The sequence below is a fragment of the Triturus cristatus genome, chromosome 4_1, assembly GCF_964204655.1.
Source record: "Triturus cristatus chromosome 4_1, aTriCri1.1, whole genome shotgun sequence".
Lineage (NCBI taxonomy): Eukaryota > Metazoa > Chordata > Amphibia > Caudata > Salamandridae > Triturus > Triturus cristatus.
The window spans coordinates 1,293,066,737-1,293,089,409 of record NC_140585.1 but is presented as its reverse complement, the minus strand read 5'-3'; the positions used below and the strand labels follow the sequence as shown (position 1 = coordinate 1,293,089,409).

Sequence of the window (22,673 nt, the reverse complement as noted above, 5' to 3'; positions counted from 1 at the left end):
GCCAACATTGGAACGAACAGTGGAAGTCCTTCAAAATGAACACGAAGGAAAACTTCATTCTCAATGCACTCTTTCTACATAAAGCATTTTTGTATGTCATAGTACACTGTGCTCCGCAGAAACTGAGGGTAGTTTTGCAGTGGGTCATTGATTGGGAGGGTGAAAGAGCAGGAGTAACATGTCCAAAAACACAATAAAACAACATCAATTTTAATAAAATGGTGCATCATAGAAAAATGTGGCATAGCTACACTATGTTTTCAATCATACTTCTAAACAATATAATCAAATAGTTTTAAGTGCAACATCATTAGCTCATCGTGACTGTATGCAGCATAAACATTATTAATTCACACAATTTATTCTTCACCCAAAATAGCACATTTGTAAAAACATTTACAAATCAACCAGTGGTTACCTATGTGCTCAATGGCAATTGAGCACGTAGGTAACCACTGGTTACCTAGGTAACCAGTGGTTTCGTAGCTATCTAACCACTGGTTACATAGGTACAAAACACAATAGACAGCTTGGCTCTACGAAATCTCTGGGAGAGCACTGGATCTCATAAAATCTTCAAAGAGTTGGTAAACAAAACAGTAAAAAGTATCTCATTAGTGGAAGACAAAGCTGCGCTAAAGAACAGGGCACATGGCTGGTTTGTCCTACAGAGTTACACCAGAGACTCGCTCCAGCCCTTCTTAGGCGCCGGCTTCACGCAGTCAACAAAGGAGAAATACCTTCATCTAAGGCTGGGTATTTTCCCATCATTGCTTCATCGACCCCATGGAAATGCATGCAAACATCAATTAACTGCCGACTATGGGGAGACTCATAGGAGGATATGATACATCTACTATGCATATGCAGGAGACTGGATAAGGAACGAAGATGCATATTAACACCTGCTTTGAAACAAAAGGGAACAAGATCATGCAGGCAGGCAGTTAAGGCATGCTTAGAAGGCGAGGATCTCCAACTAGCCTGCCGCTTTGTCCAAATTTTAGACAAAGCAGAAAACATGTTAAACTCCAGCTTGCAGACAACCGGTAGGGCCACCTTATGATGAAGTTAAGACTAACTTGCCTCGGTACCAGGTCCAGAACCAGTACCTTCTCGTCTCAGCTACCGGAGCCATGCAGTGCCCGAACTGGCCATAGAAGAGGAAACATGGCAGGCCTACCCGCAACTTCACAATGTAAAACCTTTTACAATTCCAAATTATCTTTTCTTTTTAACAGATCGCTTGCAAAATCTAAGCCTTGCCACACAAATAAGGGCTCGAAATTTGAATAACTCAGCTAACATTGCTTTATCAAAGTGTATCTTAAGTGGTCTTATCACATGAAATATTAAATGGTTTTAAGTATTCATGCAAGAGAGGTTGTATTTGTAAATTGGGGCTCTGGATCCTTTTTGTATACTAAGGTTTACCCGCTTGCTTGTAGAATGGTGGTATAGAGATACAGAGATAAGAATAGTAAATCTATACTTACCATATATGCTTATCTCCATAATATTTTGGTTGTTAGTATTTTTGTGACAATATTTTACTATCATGATATTTCTGCAATGGATATTTTGACATACAACTGGTAAAAACTCTATCTGTTCATAAGCACCTCTAAATAAAGTGAGTTGTTGCCCCACCTTATCTGTGGGTAATGGGTATATTTTAAGTGTGCATACACGGGCCTGTGTGACTGCAGCGGGTGCACTTGCAATTGAGTATAAGGCATGACATGCATTTATATGCCTTAGGGGAAGCTGACTTTGTATCTCCTGCAGGAAGGAATGATGATGGAAACAACAGTAATGGAAAGATTTGTGGTTCAGTGATAGGGAGCTTTTTTCTGACTGTGTGGTCAAATAGGGCATTATTACCAATATTTAATGCAATGCAATGCAGCAAGACAACTTGCTGTCGCTGCATTGCGTGAAAGGGACAGAGCAGTAATGACACATATCAACTAACCTATGATAAATTTCTTCTGCATCCTAGCGCTGGTGCACTTGTGACTGCCTAATGCCAATGCAGGCACCCTTGCGCCATTGTGCAAGGGTGTTTGTGTTACAAGCAAGATTCTTTTGTGCTTGAAAAGACACTTTCCTCACAAAAACAATCCAGAAAAGGCATTTTACTCTTACTAAATGTGCTGGTGAGTGCAGAAAACATGAAAAGAATAAGTAGCAAGGAGATATACAGAAATTTCTCCTGGTTACACAGACGTCAGAAAGGTGCACCATTCTGGCACAATCCCAAGTTTATAGGCCTTTGTAAATCTGGGATTGGGTCAAAAACTACAGGTTGATTCTGGAAACACACACACTCCACCAATGGAATGCATCCCAGCAGCAAGGTAACGCAAGACAGCGAAATGCACTGCCTTGCATTACTTTGACTTTACTATTTAGAACAAGAGAGAAAGTTAAAAAGGGGAGAAATGAGAAGGGAAGAGAACGATGGGAAACAGTGAGAATCATTGGAGACAGATTTTTGGTGTTATGGCTAAGGGTTTGCCCTAGAAGCCTAGTATTATTTGATGTGCTGCAAGTAGAATGTGAGAGATACACTTTCTTTTAATGGAATGGAATGGCTATGTTTTCTTTACCGCGATCCATAGGATTAGAGATGCTGGGTTGTTTCACCCCAGTACAGAGATCTGGGCCTAAATCCATCGTTTTTTTGCTCACCATGCCATTCCAGTTTGAACCCAGCAATATTCAAATCAGTCTTGACCCTGTGCCTCATTAGAACAGTCCAGCCCAAACTACCAAGCCAGGTCCTCTCTGGACTGGAAACAAGCATCCTAGAACCGGTTTCGGGGTTTCACCCCTCTTCAGCCAGGATAGCTTTATTCCAGTGGCATGGAGAACACGGGACTCACGTCTGAGCATACCCGTCCCACTCGGGGTGACAAATGCAAAAACAACAATTGATGGACAGAATGCAGAACAATGTCATACATTCACCCCAGTACAGACACCTGGGCCTAAATCCATCGTTTTTTTGCTCACCATGCCATTCCAGTTTGAACCTACTATATGCAAATCAGTCTTGACCCTGTGCCTCATGGGAACAGTCCAGCCCGAACTGCCAAGCCTGGTCCACCCTGGACTGGGAACAAGCATCCTAGAACCGGTTTCGGGGTTTCGCCCCTCTTCAGCCAGGATAGCTTGATTGAAGTGGCATGGAGAGCACGGTACTCATGTCTGAGCATACCCGTCCCACTCGGGGTGACAAATGCAAAAACAACAGTTGATGGACAGAATGCAGAACAATGTCATACATTCACCCCAGTACAGAGATCTGGGCCTAAATCCATCGTTTTTTTGCTCACCATTCCATTCCAGTTTGAACCCAGCCATATGCAAATCAGTCTTGACCCTGTGTCTCATGGGAACAGTCCAGCCCGAACTGCCAAGCCAGGTCCTCCCTGGACTGGAAACAAGCATCCTAGGACCGGTTTCGGGGTTTCAACCCTCTTCAGCCAGGATAGCTTGATTCCAGTGGCATGGAGAGCACGGGACTCACGTATGAGCATACCCGTCCCACTCGGGGTGACAAAGGCAAAAACAACAGTTGATGGACAGAATACAGAACAATGTCATACATTCACCCCAGTACAGAGATCTGGGCCTAAATCCATCGTTTTTTTGCTCACCAAACCATTCCAGTTTGAACCCAGCCATATGCAAATCAGTCTTGACCCTGTGCCTCATGGGAACAGTCCAGTCCAGTCCAGCCCGAACTGCAAAGCCAGGTCCTCCCTGGACTGAAAACAAGCATCCTAGGACCGGTTTCGGGCTTCACCCCTCTTCAGCCAGGATAGCTTGATTCCAGTGGCATAGTAGTAGCTTCAAGCAGGGTGGGTAATTATTAGCGTATGAAATTGCCAGTGCTTCTGATATCAGTGTGTTCTTTAGTTTGTTTATGTTGCTTGATTTTGACCGTGCTTTTGACTGCTTTTTCAGAATAGTTTAAATGTTGTGTATGAGAGCAATAATTTGTCCAGTAAGGACAGGTCTATTTGGAGAGTATCAGCTGGCTCATTTAGATAAATGGACCAAGGGCTATTCCTAAGTTTAAATATGTTCTGGGGTACGGATTTCAAGGTGTTAGGCATGGCAGTAACACATATATAGTAGTATTTGAAAAATGCTCCCATGTTGCCCCATGCTTGGCCCTCCAACCCAAATACAAATCTAATCAGACAACTTCTTATATATTGGGGCAGCCTAAAGAATCTCCTGTATGCTTTTAGGTGGAACTGTTCTGTGGTTTTAGTAAGTTGCCCTGGGAAAGCTTCATGGCCATAGATGATTTCAGGGAGTAGGATGGCCCTGTGCACCCTTAGTATAGGGACTGAAAAGGGACTTTCTAATACAGTATTAAACTGGCAGAGTCTAGTAGTGATTAGTGCAGCCTTTTCTTTAAGGTGGCTCAAGTGAGTTTTAGTTCCGCTGTTTGTGGAAAACCACATGCCCAAGTAATTGTACGATTTTGTCCCACAGTCCAGCAATAGTTTGATTACTTGGTCGTCCTCCTGAAATTATAAATCTTGCTTTAGGCTCATTTGCCACCATTTTATTTGCCTCATTGTAATTATAGAGGACATTTAGGGCTTTCTGATTCCCAATTGTAATCAATATTTTAATATTACTTCTGGCACACTCAAAAGAATTTGGGGTCAGGCATATGCTGAGGATTGTCAGTACATGCAGTGTCCAATGGAAGTGGGCTTTAACTTGAAGAGCTGCAGGTAGTGAATGCCCCCCAGATACTACAGGCACCTCTTATTTCTACACATTGTTTAAAAAGTTCTGACGGGGTTCTATACTCCTCTAATAATAATATTTGTTCCAACGGAGGCTGACCAGGCATGATGAGGAATAACAAGATGTCATATTTGAAGGCAGAGACATTAAATGCATCATGTTGGAAGTCAATGACATTTATGTGGAGGTGACCACCTATGTTTTGTAGAAAGAGCTCGAAGTACAGGGTGAAAAGCATTGGAGAAAGTGAGCATTCCTAATGTGTGCCTCGTTGGATCATAATAGGCGGCAACACCTTGCTATTTACCTGAATTTTGACTCAGGGTGAAATGTACAATGCATTGACACAGCTAAGAAACCTAGAGCTCCCCACTCTCTGCAGTGTTGCTCGTATCATCTCATAGTGTACTCTGTCAAAGACTTTCTCTGTGTTAAGTGATAGCAGCACCAACTCTTTTTGTAATTTCTGTATGAGGTCTATTAAGGAAAGAACGATTTTAGTGCTGTCACTAGTTGACCTCAAGGGGACAAAGCCTGTCTAGTCAGCATGATTTAATAATGACAGCACCACCTCTACGTAGCCCACCAGCACCTGTACAATGATTTTAGCATCCCTGTTTGACAGAGAGGTCTTACAATACCATAAGCACAGAGTGGGGTCTTTGCTGGTCTTAGACAGGATGGTGATGTTTGCTTCATACATTGGGCCGGTGTCTAATGCTACAGGCTACTGTAAACCTCCATTTGGATTGGGCTAGTAAAGGTTCAAATTGCTTCTAGCTTGCTGGTATATTGTTGTCAGAGCCTGGGGATTTGTGTGCCTTTTTGATTGCTCTGAAGACTTTCGCTACAACTACAGAATCATTTAGGCTTGGAGGGGTACCTCAATAACCCAGTAAGTATTTGTGCATGGCTTTTGCATTGGCTTGGACTTCTGTATATAGTTTTTCATAAAACCAAAGAAATGCTTGAAGTTTACCCTCGTCCAACTCCTTAAACTTATCTGGCCCCTAAGGATGGTGATTTGTCTTCCAGTGTTTTTGGTAGGGTTCACAACTTCCCACTCAACCTTACAAGCTCCACTTCCCTTAAGGATGCATACTGGATGCTTCTTGAATGAGTAACTCACTCACCACCACTTTTAAACTGTCCCATACCACCCTTGATTGCAATTCCCAGTTTTTATTCGAAGTAAGTATTAGATCTGTCATCCTTAGAGTGGTCGTCCCCCAAACATTTTGCCTGCTTACCTCCTCTTTTTGCTGATTCTTTTTGTTGGCCCTACAACTCTGAGTACTTTCTCACTGTTGACCAGAGCTAAATTGCATGTGCTACTTCCCTAAACATGGTAACATCAGTGCATACACAATTGGCATATTTAACTTACAGGGCCCTGAGCAAGTAAAAGGTAGGAGATTTACTTTTTAGTTTTGCATGTCCTGGTAGTGAAAAACACATACATTCGCAATTCACCACTGCTAGGCCTACTCCTCTCATGGATTAACATTGTGAATTCCTTAATACAATTCTAAGCTGTAATTCCTGGTTAGAAAGGAGTAGCTATTTCATGTTTTACATCTTTGGAATGGTAAAGAAGAATCAAACAAAACCCACCTGTGAAAAAGGAACAACTTTCCTAATACTCAAAAAACTCTCAAATTCCCATTGCTGTCACTGGGTGTCCCTGAATGTCTTCTGTACTGCTGAATTCTGAGAAGAAGGCTGTTGCTGGATGTCTCATGTGGTCTTAATGACACAAGATTGAATAAATCAATAGATGTGGAATTTCTGCAAGTATATGGTGATCATCTTTTTTACAGTAAGCATTGTTTTGATGCTGCCATACAAGAGCTATCTCACTGTTCACATTGTCACAAACAAGGGCAATGCATAAGCTAGATGCACCTTTTATGAGAGAGACCCTCTCACCATGGGTAAGAATAAAAATTAGAAACTAAAGGGAAATGTGTCACTAACACATGGATATCTTCAACGCCACATGACCCTTTCATGGCTCACAAAACCAGCCGCATCTACATTCCATTTAGTGATTAGGTCTGGGTGAAATTGAATTTACTTTTGCATAATTCACATTATTTGGGGAATTTTACATTACACTTGCTATGTACAAATCCTGAAATTATGCCATTAGGCTACTTTAATCAGTTGTCCACCATTTGCTGTACAAAATGGTGTCTGCCAGAGCTTGTGATAAAAATACAAATACATTCAATGCAATACAGAGAGGAACTTTGAGTTTTGAGCAGCTTGTTTCCAGCAATTCATTCTTTCATTGTCCAGCAATGGTCCAATTATTACTGTGAACAATCTATTTACACATTAAAGAGCTTAATAATCATTCATTAACTACAGTGCACTGAATGAAACTATACAGATAATAAATCCCTTTGGATCATTAGGTGAATCCCCACATTCTCGATGGACTGCATCAATGTAAATCACATGGACAGTCATTTTAGGTGAAAGTATTCCCACCATTGCTGTGCTATTGTGTAGTCTATTGCACATATTGTCCTGTGCCACCCTGTGACACTTGGCCCACCTCCTCCTCAACTACAGAGGCAGGAGCGAGGCTCTGCAAAGGGTAGAAAGCCATGTTAGGTGAAGAGAATGGCCACAATCTCTGCCACTGGGTGGCTTCCAACACAGATGCTGCCTCTTGTTTTTCATTTGGCACTTAGCCCATGTTCCCTGAAGCCACAGAGGCAGGAAGCAATGCAGGTTGGTGCAGTGTTCTCCTAGGAGACCAGCACTTATTTTTTATTAAGGCAATCCCTTTATTTAAGATGACTGTTGTGTTAACGTGAAGATATTAGCAGTCATTTTAGGTGAGGCAATTCTTTTTAGGATACAATGCTGTTCCCCATTTAACCAAACAATGGCAACATGGCAGCTTCATAGAGAAGTGGCAGCTCCTGCAGCACAATATCATTTAACCTTCGGTACATCAGATCCCTCCTGTTGCTCTCCAAGTTACTGGGTGCACATGCTCTTGTGCTGTAGGACTGCCACCTCCTTTAAATACTCTATTCAGAATTAGAATTGAAAACATGCTCCTATGATGGATCTCCTATGGACTCTTTTGGAGTGCATAAAAGGGCCACATAAAGGGATGCACAAATGCATTTAGGGAGTTAAGGGTTTATAGGTGCAGCCAGGGACAATTTCCCATGTGCAGAATCACCTTCAGAATGATTCAATGCAATACATTTTGCTGCTAAAGGCATATGATTTTGTGGTTGACTCAATCAGACAACATAATCTGTCTAGTTGCAAAAGACTTATTGTCAGCCATTGAAAATCTTACAGTTTGCTTAAAACCTGTTCATTGCTTACCATTGATATGCTTTATTGGCACTCAAATGTGCTTCCTTCTTATTTGATGGCGTGAATCATTGACCTTGTGTTTTTACCTCCCTTGGAGTATGACCTCTTAACTTGTGACCTTCCGCTCCTCACTTTTGGGGAAATATTTTGCTATTTAAGCTCTCTATGGGAGTGTGTATGTGTTTTCCAGCTGTCTCCCTCGAGTGCTTTCCCTCCCCCATGATCCTTATTGCTCTCACTTGCCATTGTGCTTCTCTCCCCTCTGATTCATATTGCGCTTCTCAATATGCTTCACACTTTACCTCAGAATTATTTGCTCCCTTCTGGGAGTGTCCCACTGCTCTCCTTGTTGCTCCCTCCCACATATGTTTTTTTCCTTTCCCCCTGCCCTACCTGCTACTCTGACCCACTCCTCTATTGGCCTGCTCCTCCCTCCTGCCGTCCTTTTTTTTTCATTTAAGCTCTTAATTTTGGAGGACCATGAAGAAAACTGTTATTGGTCATTCCACTTTACAAATAAAAACATTTTTGCATTACTTAATTCTCAATTTTTTCATTAACCAATTCATTTTAGAATGGTAAATAACGTATGTGAATTGTGACACCACCTTTACAGTGAATGGCTGGAGAATTAACAACCTGACCAACCCATTGCCTTTTTAATTTAAGCGATTCAACATCATTATAATGAGTTTCCTGTAAATAGGTAACGTGATTTACATTTTGACAAATGAGAGAGCACTTTTTGTCTTTTAACTGGATGTCCCAAACCACAGACATTCCACAAGACAACATTAAACACATTGGTAGTTAGGAGTAAGGCGACAGATACATAGATGACAAGCTGCAAAAACATAAAAGGAAACAAAATACAACATTTATTATCATCTATGTAACATTTGAACAGTACAAGCAGGATACCAACAGAGAACAGGAAAACACTCACAGAGAAGACACACGAAAAAGAGTAGGAGAATAGGGAGAAGAGACAGGAGATAGATAATAAGATGAAGAGACAGATCAAGTAAAGAGATCTAGATCGGAAACAAAGAGTATGGAGAATGAGTATGGGACGTGCAGCACCAGAAACAAGAATAACAGCAGAGAGAGAATAAAATATTATTTTTGAAAAATAACCGTATAGGTTAAACATAAAAAAAGATAACAAAAGAGTACGAAACAATATGCACATAACAGACTTATTAAGAGCACTAAACAATAGTATCCATAGAAGGAGATTAGATATTTGGAATAAACGCTTTAAATTTAGCAAGGTCATCAAACGATTGTGAAGTGCCTCCATAAGTAATTTTACAGAGACAAGGATGGAGAATACCATAATGAAAGTTCAGCTATCTCATCTGAGATTGAATAGCAAGATATTTCTTTCTTCTAGCATTTGTAGCATTAGAAAGGTCTTGGGAAATAAAACAAGAAAAGACAACGTTTTTCTTTGACTCCCCTCTAGACACTCATCAAGTCTGTGAGACTCAGAAATAGCAAAATGATGTCCCTGGATCTAGTCGAGTGAAGATGGGCTATTTTAAGACGATACGCTCATTGAAGATTTAAAGGATGGGAATTCTGAAGATATAGAAGTTCAGGCAAAATCTCTTAAGGAAAGCAAGAAGATCAGGACCCTCAAGATTTTCTGGCAGACCGTATAAATGAAGATTGTTACCTCAGTTTTTGTTTTCAAGATCCTCAGCATGTAGTTTAGTTTTTAGATGTCCTGCTCCAATAAAAGAATCTTAGCAGCAACATCTTAGAGATCACCTGTACGTTGTTCCATGTCAAACAATTTAGCAATCCAATGATCTTCAATTTGTTGAAGTTGTTCGTTGGTAGCCCTCATAAAGGGTTTTAGGCCCTGCACCTCATCAAGTATAGTATCCAAAATAGGATTATGAGAGGACATAATGGATGAGGGGTATCATTTTTCACCCTTTTAGGTTTTGTGTCGGAGGAAGGTTTAGAAGTAGCAAGAAGATCGCTGGCCATCTTGACATAATGTATAGAATGATTTGGAATCTTCTGGTGAGCTCAAATTTTGCCCATACACAATGATGACAACATTTTAAAAATATGTTGGTAAAATAAAGCAAAGTGCAGCAGAGATAACTGCAGGAAATTCAAGTCATTAACATAGCCCAGGAACCAAAAAAGGCAACTGGTGGTTATTATTCCAGCACAGCACTATGAGGGCTATGGGAGTAGATGAATGAGGCAGTTAAAAAAAGTGTTGAAAGAAGAAAAAATGCAGCAAAGAAAAGTCACTCCATTGTTATATATAGCAGAAAAAGTGCCACAAGAGAGGCAGAAATGCAGTTAGCGTACCAAGAATAGGAGTAACATGTAGCAAGTGACATTATAAGGAGCAAGAAGCACGCATGCAAAATGGTGGCCACTCATTGGAAAAAGTAGTCATTTATATATTAGGATTAGAAAGAAAAAAAGAAAGATCCTTTATTTTAAGATGTATAAGAGGGAGAGTGCAGTGCTGAATTAGGAAGTCAAGAAATGCATACTCAAAGCATATGCTGGAGGAAATGCGACATGCCTTGTCAGAAAAGCTGGTGTTGCAAGCGGCACACAAATAAAAACAGGTGGCCACGCACGTCTGACCGGAAATTCATGTTGTGGCTCCGGAGCAAAGCAGAGGCTTCAGCAATGCCGAATATCAGCACAAAATGCTGCAGAGATGCTGACCTGCATAAAAGGAGAATCCGGCAGCAAAGCGATGGAGAAAAGCGGCTATTTAGAAGAAAAGAGCTTCACGCTGTAATGGAGCTCAAAGAAATGCCGTCATCTTGTCTGGTGTGCAAACCACCCGCCATGTTTGTTATTTTTAACTATCTCGGTAAGTTGAGAATGTGGGTTCACCTTACAGCCTTAAATAAAAATATAAATCTGTAACCCGTACCTATAAACATTTAAGTTCCTATTCAAAAGGGTAAATTTGGTCACAAATGCATGTTTACAACTAAATGTACCTGGTTTAAGACTGCAAGAAATACACAAAGGGATTCTTGAAAGGCCTAAACACATTTATGTGTGGGGAGATGGCTGCCACAAGTGTGGAGTATTCTGCAAAAGTAAATTCCTGGAGTTTGTGAACGCCTACAAGCATGAATATTTGTGGGAATTCCCAAACTCCTCTCACACCCCTTTCCACTCTGGAAACTACCAGGGTTTCTTACATGATTTAAAGGATGGCACAACTTTCCTTCCAGGGTACGAAGGGAAAAAAATCAACCTGAGATTTGCAGGGGGAAGTGTAAAGAGTTTCTCAACTAGACAAAATATTGTCCATGTGGAGAAAAAGCATTTTTTAAAGTATGCCTTTGCACAGGGGATCCTACTTCTGCTGTGCAGATTTCTCCACTCTGAAGAACTCCACACTGGGGGTTAGGACCCCTGGGAAAATGTAATATTACTCTTCCCAAAGTACACCTGGCAACCTGTCTTGAACAGCTTTTAAGATGTGTTCCTGGAAAAATTTGTAAATTCCATAAAGTTTGAAAATTACGTCTAGGTGCAGCTGTCTGCCTGTAACCTTCTGATTTTCTTTATGAATTGGGTCCCTGGTACCTAATAGCCATTTTTTCTGTACCTATTTACATTCTTATTTGAGATTTAGTAGGGCACAAATATTTTTCATTTATTTTACATGAAAATAGAACTAAATGCTCTCCCCTCGACCTACATAAATGCCCCTGTTGATTAGGCATGAGAGAATGTCTAAAGTGGCAAACTCCATAATACTCTTTGGTGTCAATGATTTTAGAGAATATCAATGGACAACTTCAAATTTATTCGTAACTTATGTACACTACCATACCGGAGGGATGCTCTTGTTTCACAAACTTCAGCTGCATGAGAGACAAACAATCGAAAAACGTTTATAGAATTTGAGCTGTAAAAATCAGCCTACATTCTAAAGCAACATTTCTTGTAGCTCAACTTGTATTACTCTATGAAATATTTTGCTATGTAACCATTAACGTCAACCCACGGATGACAGTTTCTCAATTAGATAGGTCTGTTGGATCTTATGACCTGTTTATGGATATTAGCATCAGCATGTCTGTGCTACAGAGAGAGAATTAACACATTAGATCAAACACGGGAATACATGAGTATAGCGTCTTAAAAATTATACATTTGAAAGGTTGTCTTCATTATTAATAACTACACCTTTAGATCAGTTTGATTTTGGGTCGGAATCAGAATGCAGAGCACCAGATGTACAATTCTGGGCCTTGACACATTCGAAAAATGTTTACAAAAAAACAGCAAAACGGGACAAGGTGGACAAGAAAACGGCATAATAAGGGAAGAAGGAGAAACAGAGAGAGCGGTTATAGAGAGTGTAGGGGAAGGAAGTACCACACTGTCAGGAGAGGAAGAGGTTCAAGAGAAGGGGAGGGAAAGCTTTACCAAGAACTAATGAGGGAGATGCTGGAATATAGGTTGGAGTACAGGTACAAGTTTAGAGTCTTGGGATAGATATATTACATTTTGTGTACAACAATCAATGGTATAAAATCCGTATTTCACCGGGAACTGTTGAAATATGGGAAAATATTCACAGATGCCAGTAAAATACGCATTCATCATCATAATGACAGCCCCGGCCAGACCAATCGGAAGAGCTTTAAGATTTTCACGGCTATTAGGATTATACAGCAAGGAGGACCTAATTCTGCAGTCATACTCTCGAAATTATGCAGCAAAAACTACAAATTATATGCCACAACCTCAGAAAGTATTATTTTTATCTGGCATTAATATATATAGCCTCCAATCCTTAAGAATCTCCAATTTCAAGCACCCCACATAACTGCCTGTGTGTTTTGTCCATGAGGATCTTACATCTGTGCTCATAAGAACCTGCACTGGCTTTTAAATGGGGATTAAAGACATAGGTTGGGGTGGCAACAATAATCAATCCACTTATACTTGTAAAAAGTATTATGTTGATTGGGATATGAGTAGTGTATGTTGTGTAATGAAAGTTTGCGTTCAATGAACTTTCTGTATAAAATGGACATTTTGCAACACTTAGCATCAAGTATCAAAACAAGTACAGAAAAATGTAGTGGCCCACTTACTAATTGCATTTTCATATTTCTTTGTTCTAGATCAACATTGACCATAAAACCAGAGACAACATCACAAAGAACATCTCTCAGCCTACTATCACCTGCTTTGATGAAGCTCAGAAAAACATCCTATGCCTCATGACCAAGGACTCCTACCCGCGATTTCTGAAGTCAGAAGTCTACAAGGAATTTATGAAGAAGCAACAAAATTCATGCAATTAAAAGTGGCTGTTTTTCTAGTTGAAGGGATTAAGCATGTAAATCACGAACGTCTTAATTTGTAACTCCTTATGTGTACAGTATAATTGTGTTTGCATGGTGGACTTACTGCCTTGCTCTGAAATATTTCCACTCATGTTGTTTAACACATACTTCATTTCTGAATATATATTCTTACTTAGGCACATGTGGGGCCGGCCTCATGGTTGACTGGTAGTGCGGTGCACTGCCATGCAGGAGACCTAGGTGCCGCATCTTTCTCGTCATGGTGCCGGGTAGGCACACATGGAACCACAATCGAGCTGGTACTCACCACGTTATGACAGCAAGATACTCAGATAGTAAGGGACTAAGATGAGATTAAAAAACCTTCTCTAAGATTCCTAGGTTTGGGTCCAGTTACCCTGAACTCAATAAACGCATAATGTTTAGGGAGCAGAATCCTGATCCATTTTTACTCTGCAATCCCACTTTGACTATGACTTCGCCTTCGACCCTGTACAGTGATTTGCGGCCTTTTGACTAGGTTTGTGCTATATAAATTTCACAGGTATACATATATACATCCTAATGTGTGTTCATGCTATGGGATATATCAATTGTTATCATAGATACTGTGGTGAAGACAAGGTAGGAAGGCAGAGACATATCACTGATAGTGATATGGCGCTATCTTCAAAAGACAGCTATAGCAAGCTCCTCTTGGTCACTCCACCACCATGTTCTTCCACTTTTACAGGTGAAAGTGCACCCTGGGTAACTTAATATTATTTCAAATGTTATGTTTGTAATCGAGAGACATCACATTTTATAACCCCTGAACTCCTACCTCCTGGTACCAGAACTCAAGCAAAAAATGGTGGACACCATCTTCCTATGGTAAAGGATGAGGTGCAGCAATCTATGCGACCCACCACCCCATGAACTCTCCTGGATTATTAATAATGATACCATACCCATGGTGGCCATGGTGTTCAAAGAGTTGCCTTTCTAAACTAAATGACAAATATAGGCAGAATGTCTGCATGAAAAATATTAATAACTAAAATGTAGTCTTACTTAAATAGCATCATCTAAGTATCATTTACACTGAGCATAGACTTTCTATTAATAAATGCAATGGGCCAATATTTTTGCAAATTATATTTAGGACATATTATTATGACAGATGATATGTAGGTTGTGATATTCTGGTACCATCCTACATAGTAAAGGCTGAACAATCAGATATTGGATAAGCAGGCATTGACTGTTAGGTATATTTTCAACTATGCATTGAACACACGTATACTTGTCACTGCTTACTACATACATTGCATTGGGCACTTCATTGTGCTGTATGCAGGACACATCCCCTTAACCTGTGACAGTGTAGAGGCCTGTTTCCAATTACGTATCATGTGTTGTCGAGGGAAACTAAGGGGCACACTGTGATGGTGTGTTCCTTCCCTCTCCAACAACCACTGCACAATGACAGAGGGGCAATAGCTCATCCATTTGTCATGGTGCATAAGAATGTATCACTCTCCTCACTTGGGAATACTTGCTTGTGGTTCCCCTCAAGCACAACTATTATAGAAATGACAATCTAGGCGTAAGTACCCCTATTATAAAGGCGGAAGGCAGAGTGCTCAGACAGATACAGAGACACCGCTGGCTACATCTGTGCTAGCAGATCCTCGAAAGGATCTCTGCAGACTGCATGACTCTCCGTGTCCTCTGGCCAAGGCCTGCATTGGAGAGTGGCTGGTGCAATCTATTTACCAACACTAGGGTGATCCGCTTCCTCTGTAAATGTTCCATATTTGCTCATGTGCTGGAGAAGCTTGGATTCTGCCTGATGCCTAGGGAGTAGCTCATCAACAGGATTGAAAAATATAATTGAGAAGCAAAAGTCAAATGTACATCATAATGAATGGAAATGAAAAGGAATGCGACTTTTGTAGTGCGCGACCAACACAACAGTGCCCTCCATTCACACAGAACTGCCTTTATCTCCTTTTCTAAGGAGTCTCTGCCTTGAATCCTGCTAGTGGGGGAAGGAAGAGGACCCGTTACCACCTCGTGCCATAAAGCACTCAGAACCGCCCCGCTGCGAGACCACGACTCAGTTACTTACTGGTAATGATTATTACCGGTAAGTAACTGAGTCAATAACAGTGACTCCTTTGTGAACTGAGAAAAATAGAAGTTTGGAAGCAGTGGGAATTTTTTTTTTTTATCTCCGGCACACATTGGACTCAGTGTGGTATTACAAAACGACCACATTGGTCTGCTGTGGCAGTGCTTCACACTGTGTAGGTGTGGAATCTTAAGAACACTCCTTGTGCACCCTCACAGACAAGAGGTATCACAACCAATCTGTAAGGTGGCGCTGGAAACCTGTTCAAGCCATAGATTAGAATGGATTTAACAGGGCCGTCATGGATATATGTAGCCCTAGACTGTACGCTCTGCCTAGAGCTACACAGTTCTCCAAATCCATGGGGCTTGCAGAAAATTGCTAGACCCACAATCCGAACTTCACCCCTTCTGCTCTCCTGGCCATACCAGGTAGATGCCTCTCTTATTATTTGACTGAAACAGATTGTTAGAGCCCTCCTTGCGCTTTGCTATGCTCCAATTTACAGAGATAAACACATTTAAACAATGTTGCAGATGGTTTACTGCACTCTGCTCCCTCTCAGGCACTGCATTGGTCAGGCATATGTCAGGCCAAAGGGATTGCTTCATTAGGGTCTAGCTCACGGCCGGACTGGCCATAACGAGCACCGGGCATTTCCCAGGTAGGCCGTCAGGGTAGGGGCCAATTTTGGGCCCTTAGGGGGCCATTTTTGTTGCTGGGGGTTGGCAATATCGGCCCTGGTATCAAAATCATCCAAAACCAGCCCTTGCAAACTGTTCGGCTGCACTCCCCCTCACCCCAGAGTGGGGGGCAGCTGAGCAGTTTGCCAGGGCTGGTTTCTGTTCCCAGTCCAGCCCTGGTCTAGCTCATCTGAGTCCTGAATTTATCTATAGATATTTTTCATGCACTCATAGATGAAAACGTTTATGTTCTCTTTGTACGGCAATCCTTAAATTGCCCTTCAAGTTGGCCCGATAACTCCTCTTCCCGAGTTACCAATACCGGGGCCCCAGTGAACCTAAAGGGCTGAGTCATGGTGCATTCCATACAGGGACTTGAAAGTCCCCATAGAATTTAGGGCCATATCAGCAAGGGCCGGCAATAATTATCGCTAAGCGCACTTAGCGTGAGGATAATTATCGCCGGCCAACTCTGAATTTTATCGCGGAGATAGCGTGCTATCAGCAACGCTTATCTCCAAAGCGATAAAATTCAGAGCGCAAGTTGCCAACTGTGCGATTATCGCTGGAAATCCAGCGATAATCGCACAACTTTTGGCGAAAGCTTGCTGATAGGGCTACACATACTTAGCCATGATATCCACCTTCCATAGAATATCATGGCTAAAAGTCAGGTTCAAAGCAGGCATAAGGAAAGTAGCGATAACAGAGGTTATCGCTACTTTTCTTGTCGCTATGCTTCTTTGCATGAGGCTTGATAATAGGAGAAATGTTGCTTAGCGACATTTCTCCCGTTATTCTGGGTAGGAACGACCACTTTGCATCTCATAAGAGATGCAAAGCTGGGCGTTAAGGGAAAGGGCGAAGAAGCATGGATTCACGCGTTCACTTGCTAATAGGGTGTTAAAATTATCCCCGCTTTTCGTCCGAAAACGGACGCTAAAGCGGCGATAATTTTAACTCCGGTCCTTGCTGATATACCCCTTAGTCATTACCAGGAAAATGCGTAATTCTGGTAATGATTTCCCTGGTTATTCTTCGTCACCTCTCCGGGAATTCACATACTCCAGCAGGTGGAGTCTCTGATTGAAAGACAGAACGGTCATACGATGAAGGTACATGCTTACAAAGGGCACAGCTGTGAGCCTGTTTTATGTGACTGCCAAAACTAAAGTGTACACATTTAACTCAGGATTACAGCAAGTCAATACTGAGCTGCAGACAGAAGAACTCGGGGGCATATCAACAAGGGCTTTATCTCTGCTTTTTTGGCTTTAAAAGCCAAAAAAGCAGAGATAAAACTAGTGCCCTATCAACAACAGGGTGCTAACACGCAAATTTGCATGTTAGCACCCTTTTACTCTACGCTTCCCCTTTCATCTCTAATGAGATGCAAAGGGGGCGTTCCAGAGTAAAATAATAGGAGAAATGTCGCTAAGCGACATTTCTCCTATTATCAAGACTGTCGCTAACCCTGTTAGAGACAAAAAAAGCAGCGCTAACCGCGGTTAACGCTGCTTTTTTACGTCTGCTAATTTTCAGACTTAGCCATGATATCCTATGGAAGGAGGATATCATGGCTAAGTTTGCCTGTCCCTATCAACAAGGTAACGTGTGATTATCGCTGGGTTTCCAGCGATAATCTCACGTTAGCCTGTTAGCGTGTAGATTTTTATCGCTATTGAGATAAGCGTTGCTAATAGCACGCTACCTCAGCGATAAAAATTCACGCTAGCCGGCGATAATTATCCAAGCGCTAAGTGCGCTTTGCGATAATTATCGCCGGTTGTTGTTGATATGCCCCTCAGGGAGAGAGAGAAGAGAGAGGCGAGCGAGAAGGAGAGAGAGATAAGAGAGAGGAGATAGAGAGAGAGAGAGAGAGAGAGAGAGAGAGTAGAGAGAGAAAGAGAGAGGAGAGAGTGGAGAGTGGAGAGAGAGAAGAGAGAGGAGGAGAGTGAAGAGAGAGAGAAAGAGTGAGAGAGAGAAGAGAGGAGAGAGAGAAGCTGCTCTCTGTGTCTGAGCTGCGCTGTCTGCAGCACATCCATAGACTACACCTGCGCCGTGCACAATTGCACACCTTTAAGATATAAACCCAAATCCATACATTTGTCCTGGATCTTGTTATTTGATTGAGGCCAAAAACGTTTGCTACTGACCGAACACGAAGCCTCCCTAGTTATGATTTCCCCTTATGCCTTTTCCCTTCACTATCCCACTCACCCTGGACTTTGTGTGGGGCTTGCGTGCTTTTTCCCACCCGCTTTCTCTCCATCATGATTAAAAGACCACTTTTAATGAAGGCCTAACGTGATGTAATGGGTTTACAAGTGGCATATTACAACCACCACCGTGAGAAAGATATCATCCTGTAACACACCTGGATAACTGAGTGCACGGTGTGATGAGAGGCTGTTCAAATGACCTCACAACCCTGACAAGCTGTGAGGCTAAAGTCGGCTTTTTGCAAGTGTCATGGCATTTTATCATTGTGTTTCATTGCACAAAACCACTAGATGACGCACAGGAGACACTTTCTATCATGTCCGATTTCTGTCAGGGGCCGTTATGGGCATATTTTTTTTTAAACTCTGGAACTTGACAAATGCTAATGATATCACTAATGCATTATAACGAGGCTGGCTCGCGATTGTCCTCTTTCTGGTGTGCACTGTACAGAAGCTGTAGTTTATTCATCTGCACGCTGTATTTGCTAATGTAAATAAATATATAATGCTCTTATAACAGGACTCCAGAGGTGTTCATTACATGCGTGGTAGAACTCTAAATATATCTTCCTGATGGTTGTGCAGTCCAATGGGTTTTCGAGGAGTTGCATGGGTATGAAATAGGTCACTGCATGAACAGCCAGGTCAGGAGAAGGTCACCCAAGCAAGGAGCAAGGAACAAGTAGAAGGCAAGGAATAAACCTACCCTGGACATTGTTGTTGAAACATATTTTAGAGTGAGGGTGCTGCCTTAATGTTCCATCATTGAAGCCATGGGGATTGTGAAACATCCAAGTGTCATACAAAGTATAGCAAACGTGCCACAACATTTCAGCGGAGAGGGGTAAGATTGTGGTTGGCAATCAATGGAGCATTTTGGAGCATAATAATAATATTGCAAATATATTACTCAGGCATTGTGTGGTAGTGCACTATCATTTAATTACAGCAATTTGTCTATTAAATTAACAGCAACATTTGCACTAAGTAAGTTTTCTGATTAAACAACATAGCACACAAACTTAACTGTGTGCCCATCAAGTTAAAGCATTTATTTATCATTTGCACATCACCAAGTAAAGTATCTTGATTGTTTTTATATTATTAAAATCTTTATTTCCATCACGCTTCAAAATTACAAAAGAAAGTGCTTCATACTAACTGCAAACCTGTTTTGAAATATTTGTACAGTATATTTACAGGTATTTAAATGTTGTGTAAAAGGAAAAAAGAGCATTCTACAGCCTTTGCTTTCACACCTCCTGTAAACTAGCAAGATTGTCTGATAGTTCACTTTACCAAATCCTCTCAATTTGCAGTCAGAGAAAGAAAAGTAAAGATCAATCTACATGTTAAAAGAATAAGCAGTAATTTGTAAGAAAACACAGCGTTTACCTCTGGTTAAAAGGCATAGCAAATGTGACAAAATAAAAGCATGCTTGTTTTGGGGATGCTGCAACATCTCTCACACCCCTATTTCCATTTCATTTCATTAGTCTTTATTATCGATATAATTCATCAAGAAAGACAGTTACAGAATAAAAATACAAACATACTAAATAATACAATAAATCCAGTTTACACAATTAAACTAAGTTCGTAAATAACACAAAAATCTAATGACTCCTGTTTCTAATAAACCATACCCAGGCCAGATATTTAGCCACAGCAACTACAACACATTCACCAGTATCAAATCTCAGAATATTTAGGGCTACAAACCCCTGTCTAGTTCCCAATGTGCGACATAAGGGTTTGAGCCACTTAGCCCGGGGGGCAGCATAGGCCGGGCAAACAAAAAATATATGTCCAACTGAGTCAGCACAATCAGTACACCAGCTACAAGAATCACAGGTTGCACCCTTCCATTTTTTTGTAAATGATTTAGTCGGTAAGGTGCCAACTCTAAATTGGTGGTATAGTTTCCTGTCTCTGGGCCTGGTAATAATGTCCCAGTAGGCTTCTAGCAGAGGGGTGTCTTTATGCTCTAGAAACCTACCTGACAAGGACTCAGCTGAAACTAGGGATAAATGTTTTTGTAGCACCATTGACCAATAAAGGCTTTTAAAATGTTTCTTGGGGGGAAAAGGGTTAGTAGCCGGGTTGTCCCATAGGATTCCCAGACCCATAGATTCCAAAAGTTGACTAACTTGTCTGAACCAAGTAATGTTACCGGCTCCCATAAGGGACCGAACATCGAGAAATGCCTTAGCATAGGGGCCTAACTCCAGAACCGTCCATAGTCTCCTCCAATAGGCCAATGGTTTAAACCTAGCAATGTCGTCAAAGGAATGACAGCCAAGGTCCAGCAGGAGCGGTTTCACTGGAGTGGAACAAGGGAGGCCCGTAAGCATTCTGAAAAATTTACGTTGTGCCTTAACCAAGGGAGAAAGATCAGTAAAACCCCAAAGTTCAGCGCCATATAGAATCGCTGAATTAACCCTTGCATTATAGATTTTAATAGGAGGGCCTATCATCTTCGACTGGGATTGCTTTTGTTCTTTAATCAGGCACCCAGAAAGCTGAACAGATTTAAGAGTTAAAACATCTATTTGCGGCCTCCAGTCCAACTTATTTTCAAAAACCACCGCCAAATAAGTCATGACATTAGTTCGTTCGAGTAAATTGTTATTCATAGACACATGGCCTTTCACACATCTCCCTTTATTGAAGACCATGTATTTGGTTTTTGAAACATTTACTAACAGGTCAAAATCGGAGCAGAAGTTGACAAATACATTCAAAGCCAGCTGTAACCCAGACAAAGTCTGGGATAGGAGTAGGGTGTCATCGGCAAACATAAGGAGTGGGATTTTGATACCTCCCAACATGGGGGCGTCCGTAGATGTAGATGAAAAGTACTGCACAGCTCTATTTATGAATAACAGAAATAGAGTAGGCGCAAGGACGCACCCTTGCCTGACACCCCTTCTAACTTTGAATCTGTCGGTAACCTGCCCCTGTTTCCCCCATCGAACTTGCGCAAAGTTGTTTTCATGCAGCCTGATGACGATGTTGAAGAGATCTGTTGGCATCCCTAGCTCCTCTAATGCACCTCAAAGTTTAGTCCTATTGACTAAATCAAATGCTGACCGCAGATCTACAAAGGCAGCATATAGTGTACCACCACATAAATAAACCGTTTTCCAGACGATCAGTTGGAACTTGAACGCCTGGTCGATGGTACTAGTGCAAGATCTGAAACCGGCCTGCAGTGGCGAGATGATATCCTCCTGCTCGATCCAAAGCTGGATTCTTGCCAGGATCATTCTTGCAATAATTTTTTGAACAGAGTCAATTAGACTAATTGGGCGAAAGTTCCCCGGGCAGGAGCGGTCACCTTTTTTGAAGATGGGCAAAATCTCTGCACCCCTCCAAGAATACGGAATGGCAGCCCCCTTAGCAACAGCATTTGCTAAGAGTGCGATGTAAGGCACCCAGTTGCCAAGGTCGGATTTGAAGAGGTCTGCGGGAACACAATCTATGCCTGGTGCCTTACCACTAGGTACCCTACTTAAAGCCGACACAACCTCTTCACAATCAAATTTAAAGGTCGGGGAGGTGGACAAATCCCTGGTTAATGGGGGGACGAACCCCTCAGCCAAGTTGGTATCCGAAAACTGAGATTCAAAGTGCGACACCCAGGTGTCCGGAAGTACATGATTAGTAGGGACCTGGGTGCTCGGGGAATTGCCCCACTTAACAATATTCCAAAACAGGGTTAAATTCCTATGTTTACTAGCAGCCAAAAGGTCATTCCAATGGTCATTGTCCCAATCTTGTTTGGCCATGACTTTAGCCTTGCTGTAGTCTTTTCTGGCTAGTCTAATGGCAAGCTGATTTCTAGTAGTGATAGCAGATCTCAGTTTGCAATAAGACTCACAGCAAGCTTTGTTATACCAAGAAGTTGGTTTTAAGGAAAGTGATTTCTTGGCCTTACAAGGTTTGGAAAAGAGAGACTTGAGGCCATAGAATAGATTTTCATGAATTTGGGTGGACTCACCGACAACATCCTCAGGGCTCCGAAGAGCCTTTAAGTCCATTAATGCACAAGAAACCTTAGAGCTGATCTCAGATAGTACAACACTATCGATGGCGACCTTGTCCCAGCGCACTCTCCGTTGATTGTTAGTAAGGAGCGCGTCGGCAGTCACTATCTCTGAGGGTTTCATTCTGTGGTCTAGGGAAAATA

General features: G+C 41.6%; 1 protein-coding gene across 2 annotated transcripts in view; it reads left to right on the top strand.

Annotated features, from left to right (window-relative positions):
- The window catches only part of RGS21 (regulator of G protein signaling 21), a 242,690-nt gene extending 226,076 nt beyond the window's left edge, over positions 1-16,614 (top strand). For both annotated transcript variants that reach the window (XM_085650753.1, XM_085650752.1), the window contains exon 5: positions 13,272-16,614. In XM_085650753.1, coding sequence (XP_085506879.1) covers positions 13,272-13,454 — 183 coding nt within the window. In that variant the 3' untranslated portion in view covers positions 13,455-16,614. The remainder of the gene's footprint in view (positions 1-13,271) is intronic.
- The last annotated feature ends 6,059 nt before the right edge of the window (positions 16,615-22,673 follow it).